The 24,159-nt window shown below is 42.7% G+C and overlaps 1 protein-coding gene across 2 annotated transcripts in view; it reads right to left on the bottom strand.

The window, feature by feature from the left end:
- Window positions 1-24,159, bottom strand: part of CCDC88C (coiled-coil domain containing 88C) — a 1,480,266-nt gene that overhangs the window by 1,215,840 nt on the left and 240,267 nt on the right. For both annotated transcript variants that reach the window (XM_044074710.1, XM_044074709.1), the window contains exon 3: window positions 10,494-10,602. In XM_044074710.1, the coding sequence (XP_043930645.1) occupies window positions 10,494-10,602 (109 nt within the window). The remainder of the gene's footprint in view (window positions 1-10,493; window positions 10,603-24,159) is intronic.

Genomic DNA, 24,159 nt, shown 5'->3' with positions numbered 1-24,159 from the left:
AGCAAAGTAGTATAAGTAGTGAGAAAAAAAACAGTTTATTATGTTTTACATACAGGTGTGCTTGCCAGGATGGCAAGTGCAATTTTCCAGCAGACTTGTACGGAGTTTTACTACAAATGTAACAGCCATTTATTTCATTAAAACTGCACAGCAGGTCATTAAGTCAGTTCTAGAGCATGACTAATCTGCATCTACACCAATCAAGAGGACATCTATGTAGTTAAGAGACAATATCCCCAGACAGACAGACTAGTATATGCCATTATAATCTGTCAAAAGGCAGACATTCAAGGAAAAAACGTCTCAAGTTCAAATGTAAAAACATAATAACCATAACATTTAAAGGAATAATACAAGAAATGCATCACACGGCTGCATTAACTCTGGATCAGTGTTATTCTGGGTACTTTGTATGACCAATATCAGCTTTTTACATCAGTCATGTTTCTGACCTGGCTTTTATGTCTGAAATACATTTGCTTCAGACTTTTATACTATGGCCTAGTGGTCAAATGTTTGCTTAACTTCTACAAACTGCATCAGTTTGAGTTATTACACTGCAGCAATGTTTTTATTACTTTTAACAACGTTGCAACTTTTTTTAGTGTTTATATTGAATGTTACACCTTTGATGTACTTGTCTGCTGCAGACTTTAATTATTTTGTTTTGTATAACTTTGGTGTTGTTATTGTCTTACTCTGCTCAATTTATTGGTGATATAAGGAGCTTTGGAAATAACACACTCCAATAAACGAAATGCAGCAATGTTCCATACAGTCAACAGTTTTGTTTTTTAATACATTCATACGCAGGTACTAGGCTTGCTGTCCTTGAGGGCTATTTTAAGCCTAGCCAATTTCTGATTTGGTGCTCGAAATAACCTATCCCATTTAGTTAGAGATTGGCCTTACCCATCCCATGGTCGATAATTATACATTATCCCTAATGAGATTAACTAGATTCATACCATCAATAATTTGAGAAGACCCATGCATGGGACAAAGCATTTAGGAGCTGCCTCTGTCCCTTAGAAGGGGGCAGTCCTGGGGCACATTTTCTGTTTCCCATCCATATATCTAAGTTGCACTTGAATACTGACGGGGATGAACTTTGTTTCATGTGGATGGGAGTCTCTTCCACAGCAGGAGCATCCTCTCTGAAACATATCTGTCCCCACAAACAATTGTGTTGAAGTTGCAGAGAGATTTAGATTACTAAACAGATTTTCACATAATACACTGAACTATGAAAGAATACAAAAAACAATAAGAAATGATCAGGATATGGAAATCTATAAACACTTAAAAATCAAATAAAAAATACAGTTTACTTGACTGCATATCTGCACAGTTTGAAATGTGGACTCCAACAAAAGATATCTCGATTATACTTCAGCTTTACAGATACCATGTATTAAAGTGGGCGTTTCTCTCTGTGTCATGGTATGCATAGCACCATGCAACACTTCCAATGCACAGTAGGCAGTGTTTCTCTCTATGTTGTGGTATGAATACCACTGTACAATACATGCAATGCCCTGAGTTACGGTATGTATAGCACTGTGCGATAAATGCAATACATTGAGTTACGGTATGTATAGCACTGTGTGATAAATGCAATGCATTGAGTTACGGTATGTCTAGCACTGTGTGATACATGCAATGCACTGAGTTACGGTATGTATAGCACTGTGTGATACATGCAATGCCCTGAGTTACGGTATGTCTAGCACTGTGTGATACATGCAATGCACTGAGTTACGGTATGTATAGCACTGTGCGATAAATGCAATACAATGAGTTACGGTATGAATACCACTGTACAATACATGCAATGCACTGAATTACGGTATGTCTAGCACTGTGTGATACATGCAATGCACTGAGTTACGGTATGTATAGCACTGTGCGATAAATGCAATACATTGAGTTGCGGTATGAATAGCACTGTGCTACATGCAATGCACTGAGTTACGGTATGTATAGCACTGTGCGATAAATGCAATGCATTGAGTTGCGGTATGAAATGCAATGCATTGAGTTGCGGTATGAATAGCACTGTGCGATAAATGCAATGCATTGAGTTGCGGTATGAATAGCACTGTGCGATACATGCAATGCATTGAGTTGCGGTATGAATAGCACTGTGCGACACACGAAATGCACTGAGTTGTGGTATGTATAGCACTGTGCGATACATGCAATGCATGAGAAGGATGGAAACACAATCTAAATTATCTTAGTGTTTGAAGAAGCCAAAAGGCTTACACCTTGACTGCTAATTAATGGCTCAGTTTGGCAGAGCTACTCTGAGTTTGCCAGAGACCTGGAGTGAATGTAAACTAAATCAGATGCATCCATTGTGGGCTACAAAAAATAAGTACATTTAATGCTTGCATTGCACTTTTTGAACTGGAATTTGCTAACTGCTGTTCCATTTTTTAGTGTTGTTGCTGCTTTGACGGTTATTTTCTGCACTTTGAGTTCCTAGTGCCGCTGTACCGCTGTACCTCATAGCATAGGCCAGACTCAGATCTGCTGAATCTAGGCTGTTTGGCATATACTGAGCACTAAAACCAGCCATCCTACATTAAGAAAGCCTTGTTGCACTCATGAGGCAGAAATGTGCAGCCTAGGATACATCTGAGTGGGGGATTGTTGGTAAAAGGCTCAGTTTTGCGCTCTCCCATTGGCTAGTTAGTGTGTTCTAAGTGTTTAATTTCATTTGCATTTCAGCACTGCATTTGCACGCAGCTGTGCAGCACACAATGGGGTTTAGCAATGACATGTATAGATGTAAACGCTTCGAAACAAACATTTTCCCTGGATACCTGCTAGTGAACCTTTCTTAGCTCCACTGCCCCTTTGTAAGAAATGCAGCTGTGCACTGCTCATCAGCGAGCAACTCAGCTGTGCTTTCTAAGGTGCTACAAATCTGGGTCCACCCTACACATACCCAAGAATCACTATAATATATACCTGCCATATAGGATGGACAGTTTCCTAGAATTTCTCCAGCCACCCTGATTGACATTGGCATCCTGAGACAATGCAGCAATTGCCTGAAAATACAACAAACAAGACATACAACAGGTTATCAGCACAAACAACTTCCCTCTCACAGAAAATAAGGTCAAGACAAACCCACATATGCAGAGGTACTCATTAAAAGGATACCAAAAGACCAGAGACCTCCCAAGCACAAACATACACATACCGGTACATGAAAAGAATTCACCACCACACACAGCAACACACAGTGTCTCAGCAATTAAGCCCCTAAAGCAAAATGGTTTATCTTTAAAAACTCGAATCACAGTGGTTCGAGTGCTCATATCAGCGACTCGAAACCATGAAAATGAAAACGTCAACAGTCCTTAATGTTCGAAAAACAGCGAATCGAAAAGCAGATTCACTGTTTTTCGAACATTGTCGAACAAAAAAGAAAACGAAGTGTAAAAAAAGGGAGGCAAGCCCCCCTGCGCCCCCACACACCCCTACTTTATTATTCTAACAATGAGATTGCACTACAGTGGGGAAAGGAACCATTTCCCAATCCCCACTATAGTGCAATCCGCCCCAGAATGTCGAATGTGCAATGAGCGAATCTCACTGTGCATTCGCTCATTGCACATTCAAACCTTTTTTCCGTTCGGCGTTTGCAAACTTTGCAGACCTTTCGGAAAACTGCTCTTCGCCCTTGTGCAATACGCACATGTAAAGGTAAACCAAGCAAAATACCTCAAAACCAAATGTTCTGATTATAGGCAACTCAGTAGTGAGACATACAGATGCCCCCCTCACCAGGTTGGACAAGAAGAAGGTCACGGTCAGCTGCCTGTCAGGTGACAGGATCCGTCAAATCACACATGCACTCAAGTCACTCAGCAACAATGAACTCTCAGATTGTGTGTTCCAGGCAGGTATGTCCCTAGCCCTAAGCAACATTCTACCTTCACCAAGGATGAGGCCACAATACAGACAAAGAAATGAGTCATTGATCTCCAGCGTCTATCTGCCTGGGAAGACATGGTCAACCGTCCACGTTTGCTTTGCCAGAGATGGCCTTCACCTGTTTCCTCAATGCTTTAAAATACTGGCAAAGATGCTTGCCTCCCCCATAATGCCTTTTTTTAGGCAATGTCAAAACAACAAAACTTCTGATGTAAAGAAATCCACCAGAGACAAACTCAAGGTCCTGCTGCTTAATGCTAGGAGCTTAAACACTAGACTGCACTCCCTGGATGCACTCCTCAGCTTGGAAGATGCTGACACAGAGACTCGATTCAAGGATGCTGAGAGCACCCCAGCTGTAAAAGGCTACAATGCCTTTCACATGTTCAGACCCCAAAACAAGCATGAAAGAACCAAAGGCAGAGGTGTATCCATATTCATCAAATCCAAATATACCTCAAGACTGGTGAAACAGTACAACTCTCTGGAGCCACTCCAGGTCCTATAGGAAAAAGACCCTTCCACATCATAGCTAGCGGTAAGATCCCCACCATGAACCAGGAAAAGCACACCGCCTACCTGGACTTGCTAGAGTCACTCCGCATACAGCCAAACACCCTGTTCATGGGAGATTTTAACTAACCCTCTATCGATTGGCAGACCTACACAAACATAAATGTAATCATTATGAGGTTCCTGGACTTTGTTAATTCAAGTGATCTGGAACAATTGGTCCAGACTCCCACAAGGGGCTCCAATGTCCTGGACCTAGTCCTCACCAACATGGGGGGGGGAGTCACTGCACTACCTCCTGTGTGTTGCCCACCCTAGTAAATTCAGACCATAAACCTGTCTCATTTGAAGTAAGGATAAAACTGACACCCCCACAGGAGTAAAAAGAAAAAAATTTCTCCAAAGCAAACTATTGCCTACTAAGCAATGGTATAAAAAGTTTCAAAGCCTCTGCCAACATAGACAATGTCTCCTATGCAGAGGAATACACAATTGCCCTATACAGCCACTTAAACAAATGTACTGACCAAGCCATACCTCACAAGAATAAAACCAGGTCTTCCCAAAAGAACAAGTCACCCTGGACGACTGTAAGTATAAAAAGTTATACAACAAAAGAAAGAAACTGATATCTAAGAAGAGGGTGGAATTAAATCAACAGAGGAAGAATACCCTCCACAGCTTGAACAAGCAAATCAGATATCTTAAGTCTTCTAAGGCGAGCTGCGAGTCTAAATTAGCATCGCTAGCAAAAGGCAATCACAAGGCTTTCTTTAGCTACGTCCATAACCTAAGAGGGAATCGCCCAGCTGTGTGCCGGACTTATAGTACATGGTATCACTCGCACTGAACCTGAGGAATTTGCCAACCTGCTAGCTGACGACAACATCACCCCCTGACCCCACCTGACAAACCCCAAATCATTCCCAACACCAGTCCTCTACCAAGTATCTCCAAAGAATAGGTCATACAAGCTCTCTTCAAGGCCAAAAACATACCCTCCATGGGACAAGATAATATCCCAGGCTGCCTACTCAGCAATCTAAAACAAGACCTAGCAAAACCCCTTGGTACTCACTTTAACCACAGCCTGAAAACTGGCTTTGTCCTGGCAGAAAGGAGAACAGCAACAGTGACCCCCTTAAACAAAGGGGGTCCATCAAATGACCCTGGGAACTACCTACCTATAAGCCTAACCAGCCTTATCTGCAAGGCTATGGAAAGAATCATCATGGACCTAATCCACAAGGACATAGGCGACTTTCAAACTCTTGACCTGATCCAGTTTGACTTCTTCAAGGGTAGATCTTGCTTATTAAACCTGGTGGACTTCTTTGAGAATGTTACCAAAGCCCTAAATGAGGGCAAATGGTACAGACTGCCTATCTTGACTTAGCAAAGGCTTTTGACACAATCCCACATGTGGGTATCATGGAGAAGCTCTCCCAGCTTGGGATCAACCCATACATTACTAGATGGGTAGCAAAGTGGCTCACAGGTAGAACTCACACTGTCAAACTTGGGGAGTCCACCACCTCCAGCAGGGTACTGCAAGCATCTGTACTGAGCCCTCTACTGTTTGGAATCTATTTCTCTGAAGTCCAAGTGAAGGTAGATGGCCTGGGGCTTACCAAGTTTGCAGACCATTGTAAACTGGGCACAAACAGAGTCCCCGAATGATGTTAACATATTACAGAAAGGACTGACACAGACAAATGATTGGTGCCAAACTCATTGACTAAAGCTTAATGCAAAAAATGCCTCATTACCCTCTTTGGCAGAAAAGTACCCCCTGCTAATTATAGTATAGATAGCACCCCTCTAAGCACAAACTCAGGGTTGCGAGACTTGGGAACACAGGTTGATAGCAATCTAAACTTCGATCACTATCTGTCCGTGCTGGTAAGAAAAGCATTTGACATTGCACATCTCATAAAAAAGGACATTGCATCCAAGACCAGGAAAGTTATAGCTCCGCTGTACTTGACCCTTATCAGACCACTAATTGAGTACAATGCTCCCTTCTGTATGTACTTCACCAAACACCTGCACCAACTGGAGAGACCACAGAGGTTTCCAACAAAGAAAATCCAGAGCCTCCAAAACATGAAATACATGGAAAGACTGAAACCCCTGTCACTGTACTCTGTATTATACAGGCTACTGAGAGGCAACCTGTGCCTGGCCTACAGAGCAGTCTCAGAGCTTATTCTAATGGAATTTCTGCACATCTGCAAATCAAATGAGGCAAAAATAACTCACTCTAGAGATCTCAATCTAGCCTGTGACATCAACAGAACACGTTAGACAGACAGATGCATCTCCCAGCGATTACCGCTCCTCTAGAATAAGCTCCCGCTACATGTGCAGCAGAGCTCCTCAATGACCCTATTCAAGCGCAACCTTGACAACTGGATGGGTGACCATAAATTCACCCTGGTGGGGTAGCACCCATGTCCCTCAATGACAGGGGCAGTCGGTACTGATCATAGTATTACTCTAACGACGACCCTCTAAACTGGGTCGATATGGGTATTCATGTTTTTACATGGATAGGCTTGTAAAGGCCCCAGGGCCATTAGCCTAGTAACCTCCTATGAACCTAAACCGTTAATGGTAAATCCTACCAAGTGACTAAAAGGAATCATTGACATTTCTTTGTAAACTGTTTTAACTATGATCATTTACATTAATTTAAAGTCAATAAGGTCTAAATCTTGTAATTATGAGTTAATTCAGCATGTTTTCTACAAACAGATGCAGAGCCATTATGAAGATACAAGCCACTCTTTTGTATGGTGAACGTATTTCCTTCCATCCTCTGAGGTACTCAATAAATAAGGTCCGAAAGCCCAGGAATAATCATGATCAAAAACACTTCTACTGGACCCCTGGGGTTCTCATTCATGAACTATGAAAGTACTAGCATTCAAAAAAATCAGGTTCACATGTTTCCTGCTATGGACTTTTTGTGCATTTATTTTGTTTCTTCACATTTGTAAGGCAGGTCCCATATTATGGTCCAAAATATTAATAGTTTCAAAAGTGATGTTTCATGCTGGAACCAGTATCTAATAAGCTTCCCAAACAACTCATGTTGCATGTAGTTTAACCATTAGCTTGTTCTGGATATCCTACAGCTAGATGGAGTTCACCCTACTCTATACATACGAAGCCATGAAACCACAGTTTTTATGTAAAAAAGAAACCATGTTAATAATGCAACCCACTCGTATAAATCAACGTTTTAACAGACAATGTTAAATAACACAGCATGGTAAACTTTTATTCCACCAGGCTTTTGAGATCTATTAAGATAAAGATTCAGCTTAGTCATGAATACCCCCCCCCCCAAAAAAAAAAAAAAAAAAGAATAATCCTAAGTGAAGTTTAAAATTCAGGTGAATACATTCATAGCAGTCTCCACAAAATATGTACTGCCCCTTTATCTTCTACATTGTACATTTAAACAAACATTTTCAATGTTTAAACAAGGTGCACATGTATCAATACCTTAATCAATACTGTGCTACGCAAACTACTCACGGACTTCTATAGATAGATTTTAAATAACATGCTAACTTAAAAATCATATTACTTTGGATACAGTACTTTTCTGTTCGTCAAGAACATCAATTATCAAAACAATCTGAAGCCAAGCAAGAATTGAGGGGCTCCTACTCAAAATACAACAGAGAAGGAGAAAGATTTTCTCCAGTGACTGAGACAATAAAAAAACCTAGGAAGTGAGGCACAAACCAACTCACAAAAGTAAACTGCTGTGTCCTCATGAAAAACTGCCCGATGCCCAGGATCCTTTGTCATGGAAGGGATGAGAAGTCCACTGTGGGGGCTTCTTAGTTTTGAGCTGTACAACAAGCAGAGACAAATTATTTGATCTACTTTTTTTCCCCAAGTAGTAGTCAAACAAATTCCTCAAAAGATGATGTAAAGTTGTGGGGAGGAAAAAAGGACTGGAATCAGGGTGCTTTCACACGCCAGCAGTACCATTTCTAAAGGAACTGTTCCAAAGAAGGGATGTAGATGGAGGCATTTCGCAGTTGGGAGGCCAAGACCTACACTAGTCTTTTGGTATCAGATCTGTAGTTCTCTTTTGGCAAAAAGTATATCAGACATAGCCACTTTTCTGGAAAATTTGCAAGCAAGGAAGAAATCTAGGCAGTGTGAATGCAAGCTAAAAAATTTAAATGGAGTATAGGGGGCTGTGTACTGACCTAAGAGGGCGTGGGTACCAAAATATTTTAACTAGATGCAAAATAACAAAGATACCTCACTGGTTAGCCCTTCAGAAGCCCATACAAAATGGCCTAGAAGGGCAACTAGTCTCATACTTATCTATGAGCCAAAGAAAGTGTCCACATGACACCAGTCTTTAAGGACAAGTCTGGTCTCATACTTACCTATGAGCCAAAGAACGTGTCCACATGACACCAGTCTTTAAGGACAAGTCTGGTCTCATACTTATCGACGAGCCAAAGAACGTGTCCACATGACACCAGTCTTTAAGGACAAGTCTGGTCTCATACTTATCGACGAGCCAAAGAACGTGTCCACATGACACCAGTCTTTAAGGACAAGTCTGGTTCACAAATTGACAACTCACTGCTGACAACAACAATGCATACTTTAATTAAAAAAAAGTGAGATAGGAAACATGCCAGTATTTTGACATCAAATTTATGATTAGAGACTTTTTTCTGTGAGTTTACTTAGAAGTGACGTCTGTTTAATATGGCAATGCTTGGCCTGGCTCTATTTGAAACTCTGTGCCTGGAACACACTGCAGGGAGAGTTACCACCAGTCCAGGTAGTCAAACATTAAATGTCAGTAACAATGTAAGAAAAAAAATGACAGATACACTACACAAAAAATTCCAACATAAGTTAAGCATTAGAATCAAAAGTACTTGGCCACTAACATATTTCAAAACAATGTGTGTGTTTTATATATGAACTACAAAACATCAAGAGAAGTAAAGGGAGACAACGTCTGCTGTGATGACTATGTTCTCAACCCCAGCATCAAACGTTTATCTGATGACTATAATATTAATGGATGGAACTGGTGTTCCCACAAAAAGAATTCACCCAGAGTTCTGGTAAATCATCCAATAATGGGTCATGTTATACTATGCCCGCAACACAAGAGGAGAAACCCAACAGGTTAAAAGGATCCAAGGGTACTGGAACCAGCTTGAATGACTGGTCATGATGGGTTAAAAAGGATGCAAGGGTTCTGCAAACAACATGTGTGAAAGGTACACTCAGAAGCAAGGAAACCAGGAAAAAGGCAGTGAACTCTGTCACATCAAACATTGAGCAATTCTGATGCCAATTATAAAACGAACATAAAACACTACTGAAAATGCTTTTCTCAAGCTTGACATCACAATACTGAACAGTGATGCTGGAGATGTGTAGAAAAGTAAAGGGCCCATATATTACTGATGCTTGAGAAACTCAATTCCTGTTATTCAGAGTACACCAAAGAAATACCAAACTAATTTTCTTAATTTTGCATTTGCTACCCTCTGCATGCAATATTTATAGTTTATATTATTGCAACCAAAAACAAATGAAAAAAAATACAGCGCATTCAATAAACCAATCTATGTGGTATCTTGTGATATACAAATACATATATTTTTTTTTACATTTGAAGCAGCAACACTGCAGTTTACAGAGGCAAAATTAATTTTAAAATTAATTTTTACATTTAAAATGCTCACCTCCAATTTAACTAAAGAGAACAAAGACTGGGCAAAGGAAGACTGCAGTCCTCACTTTTACTTTGTAATAAAGGTCTAGTATAACCTTACATTTTTCCTATGTACTAAACATTTACAGATGATAAAATTACAGTCAACCTGTGCAGAGCTTTCATGCAAACAGGATTTCCTGTTCATTTCCTGTAGCAGCTTCATCAGAAAAAGAAATGCTATGCTCCAACAGTCACAGTTTTTATCTGTAAATAAGCGCCATTCTACAGGAAATGGGAGACTTACCTGATAGTAGCTTTTCATGTGTTTAACTAAAATGGTGAGATTCTGAATTCGCAAGTTCACATCATTATTAATATTTTTATTCACACGTTGACTCGTTGCCCTGGGATCTCTAGAATAAAAACAAACAGAAATTTCTAAGATCAGGTGCATCATGGAAACTTGATTTTTTTGTAGCTTCACTTATTTCGGTTTTGCATAACCGCACCAGAAAGACCTTTGCTTTGAGGGATCACATGTAAAGTCATTAGGGTTCTAAAACAGCAAGCAATGGAACCAAATCAACATAAAAACAATAAATATTACTTTTAGATAGCTGAAGATAAAATTTGCATTATTAGGTATGTAAATGCTAGGTGTTAAGGTGTTTCACAGCCTATAAAATTACTTCCTAGCGGCTACCTTGGCAGTAAGTATAAGTTGATTAACATTAATAGAAAGAAATTGTCCTCTAAAGACACCTTATAACCTGACACCACCCCATACAAATACTTACTTCTAACTGCCAAAACATGACTGATAATACACATTTTTAACATGTTACATTTGTACTGCATCACTTTGTTTTATATTATGGTATTCACGCAAGCACAATTTGTTCTTGATTTACTTTGTACAGCATCACTTTGTTTTGTATTACGATATTCACGCAAGCACAATTTTTCTTGATTTACTTTGTTCAGCATCACTTTGTTTTGTATTACAGTATTCACGCAAGCACAATTTTGTCTTGATTTACTTTGTACAGCATCACTTTGTTTTGTATTACAGTATTCACGCAAGCACAATTTTGTCTTGATTTACTTTGTACAGCATCACTTTGTTTTGTATTACAGTATTCACGCAAGCACAATTTTGTCTTGATTTACTTTGTACAGCATCACTTTGTTTTGTATTACAGTATTCACACAAGCACAATTTTGTCTTGATTTACTTTGTACAGCATCACTTTGTTTTGCATTACAATATTCACACAAGCACAATTTTTTCTTGATTTACATTGTGCACGTGTGCGAGGTGGTCATGTGTAAAAAAAGTCATTCTAGCAACAGCGAACGTACCCCAATTAGTAGCTACAGAACACCCCCACTCTGCAGAAAATGTTGTAGGTACTGTCATCTTCTCAATCTAGTAAATACCTCTTTGGTACAGAGTGAAATAACTTGCTTTGCTTCAGTAACCGTTTGTCAGCACCTCTGCTAACTTAGGTTTGATACATTCGGAAAGGATTATTAGCAAGCAGGTGCCTACTGCCAGTTAAGGCCCAGATGGCATGCAGCTGAGACACTTTACATCAGGTACCACCAAGGGTACAGCAAGGATTTTTTTTTTTTTTTTTTTTTTTTTTTTACTATGAAGTGAAGAAAAAAAATTCCACCTTTCAAAGTCTTGCAGTATTGCTTACTTCTCGCAACATGTGCTATACATGTAGGGGAGGGGACAAAAGAAACAAACCTTCTTAGCAAACAGCTGTGGCCACTGCATCATTTACTACTGTAACAGACCAATAAAACATCAGCATTTATAAAGCACAAGAGCCTGGTAAGCATGATGCTGCAATCTGCTGACAAAAGATCACTGACATAAGACATACAGATATGTTCATCCAAAGAGCAAGACAGGTGAACAAGAGAGGTGGTACAATTCAGTCCTCGAACAAAAAAGTATGTTTATTATTTATTTATTTATTGCATTTGCTTACCGGGAAGGTCCACTGGGCGTAGGTGAGCCCATTTTCAGTGGAGGCCCGGGGAGAAAAGCTCCACATGACATTAAACATATTGAAGATTACAATAAAGACAGAAAGCTAGTTACAGTTACATAGATAGCTAGAAGGCAGTGCAGTAAACAATCTTAGGCATTGATTTAACTCTAATATTAGAACATGCAGAGCACCTACATATTGACCAGTTGATTGGGTAGAAGGCAGTGCAGTAACGACCTTAGGCATTGATTTAAGTGTGACATTAGAACATGCAGAGTACCTACATATTGACCAGATGAGTGGAGAGAAGGCCGTGCAGTAACAATCTTAGGCATTGATTTAACTGCGATATTAGAACATGCAGAGACCTACATATTGACCAGATGAGTGGGGAGAAGGCAGTGCAGTAACAATCTTAGGCATTGATTTAACTGTGACATTAGAACATGCAGATTCATAGTTACAGTTACACAGATAGCTAGAGGCAGTACAGTAACAATGTTAGGCATCGATTTTACTGTGATATTAGAACATGCAGATACATAGTTACAGTTAGAGATAGCTAGAGGCATTGCAGTAACAATGTTACGCATTGATTTAACTGTGACATTAGAACATGCAGAGTACCTACATATTGACCAGATGAGTGAATAGAAGGCAGTACAGTAACAATCTTAGGCATTGATTTAACTGTGACATTAGAACATGTAGATTCATAGTTACAGTTACACAGATAGCTAGAGGCATTGCAGTAACAATCTTAGGCATTGACTTAACTGTGACATTAGAACATGTAGATTCATAGTTACAGTTACACAGATAGCCAGAGGCAGTACAGTAACAATGTTAGGCATCGATTTTACTGTGATATTAAAACATGCAGATACATAGTTACAGTTATAGATAGCTAGAGGCATTGCAGTAACAATGTTAGGCATTGATTTAACTGTGACATTAGACCATGCAGAGTACCTACATATTGACCAGTTCAGGGGACAGAGGAGGGGTGAAGCGGGAGTAGCACAGTAGGGGAAGAAAGTGAGAGGGTTATTTTTGGCACGAGCATAACCAGCAAGAGGAGAGGTTTTGTCTAAGAGATTTTTTAAAGAGTGGAGTGTAGGTAATGGAGGTTATTCTGGTTGGGAGGGTATTGCAAACTTTGGAAACAGTGAAGGAATACAGCATTTCACTGGTTGGGATTTGGGGTTTGTCTACCTTAACCAGTGTTTTATTTTCTGATCCAAGAGGTCGATTTGATTTGTACAATGACAGTAAGAAGGACAGAGAGGGACATGCTGTGGGTGTATATATCATTTTATGTGCATTAGTTAAGTGTAGGTAGTTGAGATACAGTGGTAGCTTTAGCCAGTTTAGTTGTTGCAGCGAGGAACAGTGGTGTGATGAGGATCTAGCATTGGTTGCAAATTTGGCGACCTTATTATAACAAGAAGTTATGTACTCACCATAACGTTCGATGTATGTAGTCCATCTCGCCTCACATTCTTACCCATGGGTTTGGAGCCGAATATCGGCTCTGACTCGGCCAAACATTTCTAGCTCGAACTCTTCTATTGGCTGGGCTAAGCAGGTATCCCATGCTGCACTGCTCCATATCCCCAGATCTAGTTTGCTGCAAACACTCATTCATACCCCATGCATAACATCCAAGTAAAGAAGAATAAACTAAAGGTGAAGGGAACTCTATAAATCAGACCTAACCTCCAGATCCTCCAGGAAGGGGGAAGGTGGGAGGGTAAGTAAAAATGTGAGGCGAGATGGACTACATACATCGAACGTTATGGTGAGTACATAACTTCTTGATGTTATGTAGCCCAATCTCGCCTACATTCTTACCCGTGGGACAGCGTCCCTAGCACCTACATCCTGGGAGGTTCATAGGAAGATACTCCTGAGTATTGTGGAACCAAAGGAAGACCTGCCCCTAGATACCACTTCCAACTTGTAATGAGTAACAAATGTGTGAGGAGAAGCCCAAGTAGCTGCCGCACAAATATCATCCATAGACAATCTGGCTTGATAGGCTGTAGATGTAGATACAGCCCGAGTAGAGTGAGCCTTGACCGGGAACGGTAGGTCTTTACCTCCTGCGGAATAAGCGAATGAGATGCAACTGGATATCCATCTGGATAGAGTGATTTTGGAGACATGGGACCCAATTTTGTTTTCCGAAAAGGAGACAAACAGTTGATCTGATTTTCGGAGATCTTTAGTTCGGTGCAGATACAAACGTAACTGTCATTGTACATCCAACTGATGAAATTTAAATTCTGCCTTGTTTGAAAAATGGGGAAAGAATACAGGCAACTCAATAGACTGATTAAGATTAGATAGGGACGCCACTTTAGGGAGAAAGGAAGGGTTTGGTCTAAGAGAAACCCTGTCCTTATGAAAGATCAAGTATGGAGGTTTGATAGAAAGAGCTTGAATTTCTGAAACTCGCCTGGCTGATGTGATGGCTATTAAAAAGGAAGTTTTCCAGGTCAAGAATTTTAAGTCGCAGGTAGCTGTAGGCTCAAAAGGTGGTGAAGTAAGGGCTTGCAGGACAAAAGTTAGATCCCAGGGCATGATAGGTTCTGAGACCGGAGGACGGAGTAACAGAGTGCCCTTCAGGAAAGCCTTACAGAGTCTGTGAGCCATCAGACTAGGCTAATTAGCAACATGAAAGTTAGAATTTGCTGCCAATTGAACTTTAATGGTAGCTGATGCTGAGCCCTGATGGAAAAGCATAGACAAAATCTCCAAGACTGAAGCAATTGGGGCTGTGTAAGGGTCAATTCCTTGGGTATGAGCCCAAACAGAAAACCCTCTTCCATTTGCTAGAATAAATCTTCCTAGTAGAGGGCTTATGAGAGGAAGATAAAATATGAACTACCTCAGGTGAAAAGTGATTAAGCCTAACTAATGACGGAAGTGGAGTAGCCAGGCTGTCAACCGGAGGGTCTGCAGAGAGGGGTGGAACTGTCCCGACATGTGTCAGTAAATCTGGTTGTGGGTCCGGAATCCAAGGTGTGTCCACAATGTAGGGGTGGAGAAAGGGGAACCAGACTTGACGAGGCCAGTCTGGAGCAATCAGAATCATTCTGCTTCCCAAGGATTGCGCTTTCTGAATCACTTTTGATAGCAAGGGAAACGGAGGGGAAAGCATAAAGCAGACCGGAGGGCCAATTGTGAACTAGAGCGTCCCTGGGTGACTCCCCCTGTGAGGGGATCAGCATGAAGTAGCTGCTGCATTTGGCATTGAGGGTCTGGCAAAAAGGTCGCAGCAAGGCTGACCCCATCTGCTGAAGATTCGTTCTGCAACTAGACAATTCAGGGACCACTTGTAAGGCATCAGAATAGCTCTGCTTAGCCTGTCCGCTATCACGTTGGACTTCCCTGGAATGTGCGTTGCCACCAAAAACCGTTGGGAACATACTGCCCCCTGCCACACTCGCATGGCCTCTCTGCACAGGGGGTATGATCTGGTTCCCCCCTGCTTGTTCAGATACCACACCACTGACATGTTGTCCCAAGTGTATTGCAATAGCCCCTAGAGGTAGAAAGCTCTGAAGTGCCTATACGCAAGTAGCACCGCTCTTATCTCTAGGACGTTGATATGCAGATGTATCTCGTGATCTTGCCACGTGCCTTGGACTGTCCTGCTGAGATGATGCCCTCACCCTATCTGGGAGGTGTCTGTGGTCACTGTGGCAACCAGGGTTGGTGGAACAAAGGGTTTTCCCCTGTCCAGATTGTTGGTGCAAAGCCACCAACTGAGATCCTGTTTGCATCTATCCGTGAGCAAAATAGAGTGGGAAAGTGGAAGTTTTTGGAGAGACCATTGAGCAAAGAGGAGCCATTGAAGGAGCCTCATGTGCAATTTCGCTAGAGGGACCAACATAATTATTGCTGCCATAGTCCCCAGGAGTTGGGGAACCCATCTTGCCTTCGCTTTCCTCAGGGGTAGCAGGGCATGCATCTGTTGCTGTAAGACCCAGATTCTTTCCTGCGGTAGAAAGGCTCGCATTTGAACGGTGTCTAATTCTGCACCTATAAAAATGACATGCTGTGAGAGCAACAAGGCAGATTTTTCCTAGTTCAGTGTTATGCCCAACTGTTGACAGAGAGTGATGGTAGCGTCCCTGGTTTGGATTAGTAGATGCCTGGTGGGGACGGTAAGGAGCCAGTCATCCAGATATGGAAACACTTGGAATCCTTGACGTCTCAAGTGAGCTGTCACCACTGCCATACAATTGGTAAACACCTTGGGGGCTGTGGTGAGACTAAAGGGCAGGGCTCGAAACTGGAAATGACTGGCTCCCAGCTGGTAGTGTAGGTGACTCCTGGATGCCCTGTCCATTTTGACATGGTAATAAGTATCCTTGAGGTCGATGGAGCACATCCATACTTCTTCTCCCAACAATGGGAGAATAGATTGTAGTGTGACCATATGGAACTAGGACTTTTGTACATAGTTGTTCAGTTGGCTGAGATGTAATATGGGTCTCAGGTCCCCTGTTCTTTTCTGCACCAAAAAGAATCTTGAGTAAGTCCCTAATCCGATCTGGTCTGAAGGGACATGCTGGATGGCTCCCTTTCCTAGCAGCTTTGAAACCTCTGAAGCTGTGTGATCCCTTTGACTGGGTGGAACGTCCGGGATTTTTCTGACTGGAGGGGGGTCTGACAAAAAAGGGATGACATAACCTCCAGAAATTATTCGTAATACCTATCGGTCCTGGGTGATGCTTTGCCAGGCTTCCGGGTATAACGATATTTGACCCCCGACTGGCTCCGGAAACGCACAGTCGGGCATCCCATCAGGAACGACAGTAGGGAGAACTGCGAAAGGAATCGCGGTCTCCCGAATTGCGGGGGCCCCCTCTGCCTCAAGGGCAGCATCTCCCTGAATAACCTTCCCCTCCTCTGCCTCTGAAGGGGGACTCACCTTGGGCACCAGGAAAAAACCTCTGTGATTTTTTGAACCACATCTTCCCACCCCGCTGAGCCTTGGGGTAAGGCCTAGAGGGAAGGGAAAAATGGACCCCTACAGCAGACAGGGTCTTTCCCTCTTGCTCGCACCTGGTGAGGGTGTCTTTCACTTTGGTTCTGAACAAAGAAGAACCATTAAAGGGGGCGTCAGTGAAAGAAGACTTGAAGGCCTCCGCGAAATGACAAAGGCGCATCCAGGCTTGCCTTCTAAGGGCGACTCCTGAGCTTGCTGCCCTACTCGCTCCCTCGGCTGCATATGAAATAAGCTGCATGGATGAGTTAACAATGGAATTGGGGGTAGACACCTGGGCGTTAACCGTCTGGGCCACCGCCTCAGGCACATTACCCGCAAGAGTATCTCCTAACTCCTTGAGGAGATCTCTCTGGAGCCGAGTAAAATGAGACAGGTAGTTCAGCGACCATAAGGTAAAGGTTGCTGATGAGAGGGTATGCTTCCCGTACTGGTCCATGGTCCTAGACTCCTTGTTAGGAGGATTGACGGAGGAAGAAGTCTCTGCTACTTCCTTCTGAGTGGTCACCGCCACCGCTATGGCATCCACAGGGACTCCTTTGGACAAAATCTCCTTACCCGGGGGAACAGAAAGAAATTTATTGGGTCTCCTGGGTACGGGTTCCACAGAATCAGGGTTCTCCCACACCCTCCGACAAATCAAATCCAGGAGCTCTTCGAAGGGTGGGGACACCCAGGAGGCAGAGGGCTGAGCACCAAAGGCCTTCAGGAAGACAGACTCCTCCTCGGAAGGGGCTTTGGATGGCCAGTCACCTCTTTGTTTCAATATCTCCAGGATGTCAGAGAAAGAAACATCAGAGGATGACTTGGGGGACCCCCTCAGATTCCTCGAGGTCAGTATCGGAGGTGAGAGACTCATTGTGGGAGTCTATGTGCTTCCTCTTGCATGTTTTCTTTCTAGGGGACTCCTCAGGCAAGAACTCTGAAGGGCCCTCAGAAACTTGGGGATCACACGTGGGGGTATCCCTAGGCCTTGGGGCTCCGCTGTCTACAGATAGGTGGTGATCAGAGGCTCTCACTGGAGTGGTAGGGGACAGAATGACCGTCCCACATGATGTAGCTGACGATTTGGCCAGCGCAGTCATGCGGGCCTCGAAGACAGCCCCCCTGAGTCCGAGGACCGGCCAGCCTCAGAGACCATGACAGGAGTCGGGGTTCCACAAGCCAAGGCACCAAGCGGGAGACTAGGAACCGAAATGTGTCCCGAGGTGTACCCCTTGAAAGGTGCCGACGGGGTCGGAGCAGACGTCGGTACCAATAGGCCCGGAGGGGCCATCGGAACTGACCTAGGAACATCACACGGAGCGGAACCTTCTGGCTCCAAAGACAGAGATGCGCTAAGAGGAGGAATGATCGAAGAAGGTATCAGGACGGGCTCCGGAGCTGACTGGGACTGAGCCAAAAACAATTTTGCCAAAACCGGTGACTGAAGGAGCCTCTGCACCACCCTATCGACATCACATCTGAAAGAGTCCTGGAGGATTTGGAGGACAGGGAGAGAGATCGAGATCTCCTCTCAGGTGACACTGGTCTAATACTGGGCGATCGGCTCCGAAGAGGTTCCAATATAATTGGAGCAGACGCCAGTTCCATCAACACAGACACTTCCTGCGGCCTCGAGGACAGTGGAGCTAAGGAGGTAGAAGCAAGTTTTGTGACTTTCTCCGGTGGCTCCGAGGAAACTGAAGGAGCTGGAGATCTCTTTGTTGACTTTGAGGATTTTGATTTAGAACTGGAAGCAGAATCCACGGCCTCTTCGAATGAGGGTTTCAAGAGTCCCTTTAGAATTAGCTTAGTCTTTCTTTCTTGGAGCACCCTGGGACTAAAAAAAGCATGGCAGAAGCTGCAGGACTCCTGCAGATGGATTGCTCCCAGACAATAAACGCACACAGAATGTCCATCGGTGATGGACATCTTGTAACCATACAGAGCACTTTTTAAAACCCAAAGGTTTGTGCTCCTTGGAATCTTTGGATATATTTTAAACAAGTAATCACAAATACCAAAACAATGAACAAGTCACTGTCTGACAGGAAAAATGACACAGACACGCAAAACACCACTAAGCATGGGAACAAATGTTTACACAACACAGCACACACAATCCACAGAAAGGACACACACTGAGACGACTAGGGCTAAAAACCTCTAACTAAAATGTTTTTCTGACCATGTACACAGAAGGGAAAAAGACACTAAAACCTCTAACTCAAATGGTTTTAGAAGCGAAACAACACAGGACAAGAGGGGAGAATAGGTCCTCTAACTGAAATGGGCCTAGCCCGATAGAACAGCTAGTGGGATACCACAAACCACAATCACACTACAGAAATACCAACACAACACCAATTAGAAATAGCTATTAAAATAGCTTTTTGTTTGTAACAAGTTTTCTCAGAATAACAAGAAAAAAGGGTACTTAGCCACAGCCAAGAGCGAGACTACATCCGAGCTACACGAGCGGCAAACGAGATCTGGGATATGGAGCAGTGCAGCATGGGATACCTGCTTAGCCCAGCCAACAGAAGACTTTGAGCTAGAAAAGTTTGGCCGAGTCGGAGCCAATATTCGGCTTCGAACCCACGGGTAAGAACGTTGGCGAGATTGGATCATGAGTTGAGCTTTGTTTTAAGTGATGAGTGGATGTTTGTGAGTATGGGGGCACCACATAGCAGGGATGGAAGTAGAAAGGTTGAGGCTAGAGTCCTTTTAGCAGTGTTATTGAGGTAATAGCTATGTCTATAAAGGGTGCCCAGTTTCTGATGTGCTTTTTTTATGTTATTGAGTATGTGGAGATCAAATGTTAGGGTTTCGTCAATAACGACCCCTAGTAGCTTAGTACTAGAGACTACTTCAATGGTGGTATTATTTTGGGAGTGGATAGAGACTTCATTTCTATTTAGAGAGATTTTTTGGGGGGGAGTGAATAGGATCAGTTTAGTCTTGTTTGGGTTGAGAGCTATGTGATTGCATGACATCCATTCTTCAGTGGATGTGAAGGCATTTTGGGTTAGAAGTTGCAATTCAGAAGGTGTTTTAGCAGTGCAGATTGTTGAATCATCTGCATATTGGATCACAGTGCCATGTGTAAGGGAGTTATGAAAGTTATTAATGAATATAGTGAATAGAAGGGGGCCCAGTATGGAGCCTTGGGGGACACCTGTGGAGATGCTGAGGAAGGGGGAACAGGATTGCTGCCATTTAGTTGATTGATATCTGCCAGAGAGGTAGTTTGAGAACCAATTTAGGGTTGGAGCGAGACCTAGACTGCTGAGTTTAAAGAGTAAAAGGGAGTGTGAAAAGCTTTTGAAAGATCAAGGAATAGTGTGGAGACATTTAAAATGGAGAACTACAGTATGCTGAGAGGGTAGAAAATAATACTACAGAAGTGTTTGCATTCTGCAGCTTAGCAAAAAAAAAAAAAAAACATGATAAACAATGAAACTAATGGTGTAGGGATGGGACATCTACGTACAGTACCCTACAGTGGGGGATGCAGGGCACCTTGCCAGTAATATTCCAATGACATATGGACAAGGCATCTGGGTACAATGAAATATGGACAGGGCATCTGCATTCACTTCCAAACAGTACGAGGGAAGTAGACCTGCCTGCATTGCCTGAAGTTTGGGGGGGGGCACCTGCCGATTCTGTTGAATGTAGGAGCAGTGTACCTGCTTTCACTGCCTGATAGTGTGTGGGGTGGGGCAGCTGCCTGCACTGCCTAAAGGTTTGCAGGAGGGGCAGCTACCTTCGGTGCCCAGTTGTGTAGGGGTAGAGCACCTGTCTGCACTGTCTGAAGAGGGATGCGATGGCTGGTTGCTTTGCCTAATTGTCTGTGGCAGGGCATCCACATAAACTGTTAGCTTCCTGGTATCATTTACTGACCCTGGTGCCAAAAGGGATTATGGGAGTGTGGTGGAGTGGATGAATGCCAAATCCCCCTTTCCAAAGCAGAAAGAGGTAGAGTCTCCTTTCAACACTGTTGAGGTTCTAACAGAAACTCTATGGAAGCTACAGACGGGTAACAACAAGTGGGTGTGGGTGTGTCATTCTGTACGTGGTAGAATGCATGTACAGCAGTTTTGCAGAATGTACCTATGTGAATACTGCAGCATGTAGCGGCTGTAAGCAGGTGAGCCCTGCAGCCTGCAGGGGCTGTAAGCAGGCGAGCCCTGAAGCCTGCAACAGCTGTAAGTAAGTAAGCCCTGCAGCCTGCAGAGCTAAAATACAGTCTGAACTGGGTAAACAAGCATCTGTAAGCATTGCAGGCTTAGCAGAATTTGATACAACATTCCAAAGATTGTTTCACGAAAGCCTTCTTCAGGGAACTAATCTTCACAAAACAAAACTTCAGACACTATTTTCTTTGGAAGATCCCATTCCTCCACCCACCTCCCTGCAGAGGTCTTTCCTACTTCTACCCTCTCCACACATTTATTAACTGCAGGATGCCATACCTTGGAGAAAATGGAATCCATCCTCTGCACTGGATGAATTAATTTACAGAAACTGTATTCAAGAATCAGTCTTTTGAACACAGACAGACTAATTACCATCCTCTCATAATTGGTACTTGTACAGAGGAGTGGTTAAACAGTAGCATATCTACACTTGGACTAATAAATAACTTCTAGTAGTGTTGAGGAAATCACAAAACTAAACAGTGGGCTGAGATTCCTAAAAGGAGGGGGACATGCATCCCTTGGCCTGATTCCCCTTAATCTGCACTTTCACAAAACATAACTGAAAGAAGCACCCTAAGCCACAAGCTGATAAGAGCTTAGGACCCCCTTCCTGTCCCAAAGAGGGAAATGAGTCAGTGTTGGGTAATGTTTCTACTTTGCATAGGCAGAGAGCCAGGAGGATTGAGTAACGGTTCTTACTTCAGGTGGAATGACATCCAAAAGTAGAGGCTCAAAATGTTTTTTTAAAAGAAAAATGGACAACCATCTTGACAGAAAAAATGTTTGAGATCAACAGTAAGTCTCATTAAGTTAGTAAATTTGGCTTATATGCGACTAGCTCGTGGACTTCAAGAAAGTTTATAGTAAGCAAAGTCTAAACGGTTTTTTCTTTCTTATTTATTAAGCTTGTTTACCTGCATAAGGCACTGATCAGCAATGACCAGTTGTTTCAAGCTCTTCCCAGGTTGTACAGATACAAGTAAACACAAATATTAGGTACATTTCTTATAACTTAGGTTCAGGGATGGCCTTTGGGCAACTGGTGCCCTAGGCAAAAGAGCTCCACAGCACCCCCCACACACACCACACAGTGCACCCATCCTGGTCTAGCTACACCATCCAGATTACTGGAAAAGAGCCCCTGCTAGAGCGGCACCCTAGGCGGCCACCTAGTTGGCCTATGCCTAAGGCCGGCTATGCTAAGGTTTAACGAAATGGGAAAAAAAGAGAGAAAAGGGATACCAACTGTCCATACCAAAAAAAAAAAAAAATATCTCACTTTTAGAACAAGCATTTTTTGCAGACAGAAGTCAACATAACTTGACAGTCATCTGCCTAGATCTAAAAAAAATGTGAACAGACAATTGAGGAACTGATGTTTACCTACAATGCAGTCATCAGGCTATCTCCTCAGAAAACAGTGGATATAAAAAAAAGTGTACACACCCCTATTAAAATGCCAGGAATTTGTGATATAAAAAAAATGAGACCACAATAAATCATTTCAAAACTTTTCCCACCTTTAGTGTGACCTATAACCTGTACAATTCAATTTAAAAACAAATCTGTTAGGGGGAAAAAAATAAAAAATGTACAATGTGCTGGTTCCATAAGTGTCACACCCTAAACTAATACTTTGATGCGTGTGCAAACCCTTAAACTCATACTTTGTTGATGCAACTTTTGAGTTAAGTACAGCATTTAGTCTTCTTGGGTAGGAGTCTATCAGCATAGCACATCTTGACTTGGTAATATTTGCCCACCCTTCCTTGCAAAAGCACTCCAAATATGTCAAATTGTGAGGGCATCTCTTGTGCACAGCTCCTCTTCAGGTCATCCCACAGATTTTCTATTGGATTTAGGTCTGGGCCATTTCAAAACTTTTCTTCTGGTGAAGCCATTCTTTTGTTGATTTGGGTGCATGCTTGGGGGTCACTGTCATGTTAAAAGGTGAAATTTCTCTTCATCTTCAGCTTTCTAGCAGACTCCTGAAGGTTTTGGGCCAAAAGTGACTGTTATTTGGAACTGTTCATAATTCCCTCCACCTTGACTAAAGCCCCAGTTCTAGCTGAAGAAAAGCAACCCCAAAGCACGATACTGCCACCACCATGCTTCACCTTGGGGGCGGTGTTCTTTTGGTGATGTGAAGTGTTGTTTTTGCGTCAAATGTACCTTTTGGAATTGTGGCCAAAAAGTTCAACCTTGGTCTCATCGGACCATAACACATTTTCCCACCTGCTTTTGGGAGACTTAATGTATTGTTTTGCAAATTTTAGCTCGGCCTGGATGTTTTTCTGTGTAAGAAAAGACTTCCGTCTTGCAACCCTACCCCCATAGTCCAGACATATGGAGAATACGGGAGATTGTTGTCACATGTAGTACACAACCAGTACTTGCCAGAAATTCCTGCAGTGACTCCTGGCAGCCTCCCTGACCAGTTTTAGTCTTGTCTTTTCATCAATTTTGGAGGGACGTCCAGTCCTTTGCAATGTCACTGTTGTCCCATATTTTCTTCACTTTTTGATGACGGTCTTCACTTTGTTCCATGGTATACCCAATGCTGTGGAAATTTTTTTGAACCCTTCTCCTGACTGATACCTTTCAACAATGAGATCCCTTTGATGCTTTGTAAGCTCTCTGCGAACCATGGCTTTTGCTGTAGCAGACAACTGAGTAAATGTCAGGAAAATTCTACTAGGACAGCTGAACTTTATTTGGGGTTAATCAAAGTCTCTCTAATTGATGGCAGGTGTGTAC

This window comes from Protopterus annectens, chromosome 6.part0 (assembly GCF_019279795.1).
Source record: "Protopterus annectens isolate FY-2018-M chromosome 6.part0, PAN1.0, whole genome shotgun sequence".
Taxonomy (NCBI): Eukaryota; Metazoa; Chordata; order Ceratodontiformes; family Protopteridae; genus Protopterus; species Protopterus annectens.
This window is presented reverse-complemented; position numbering and strand designations above follow the sequence as displayed.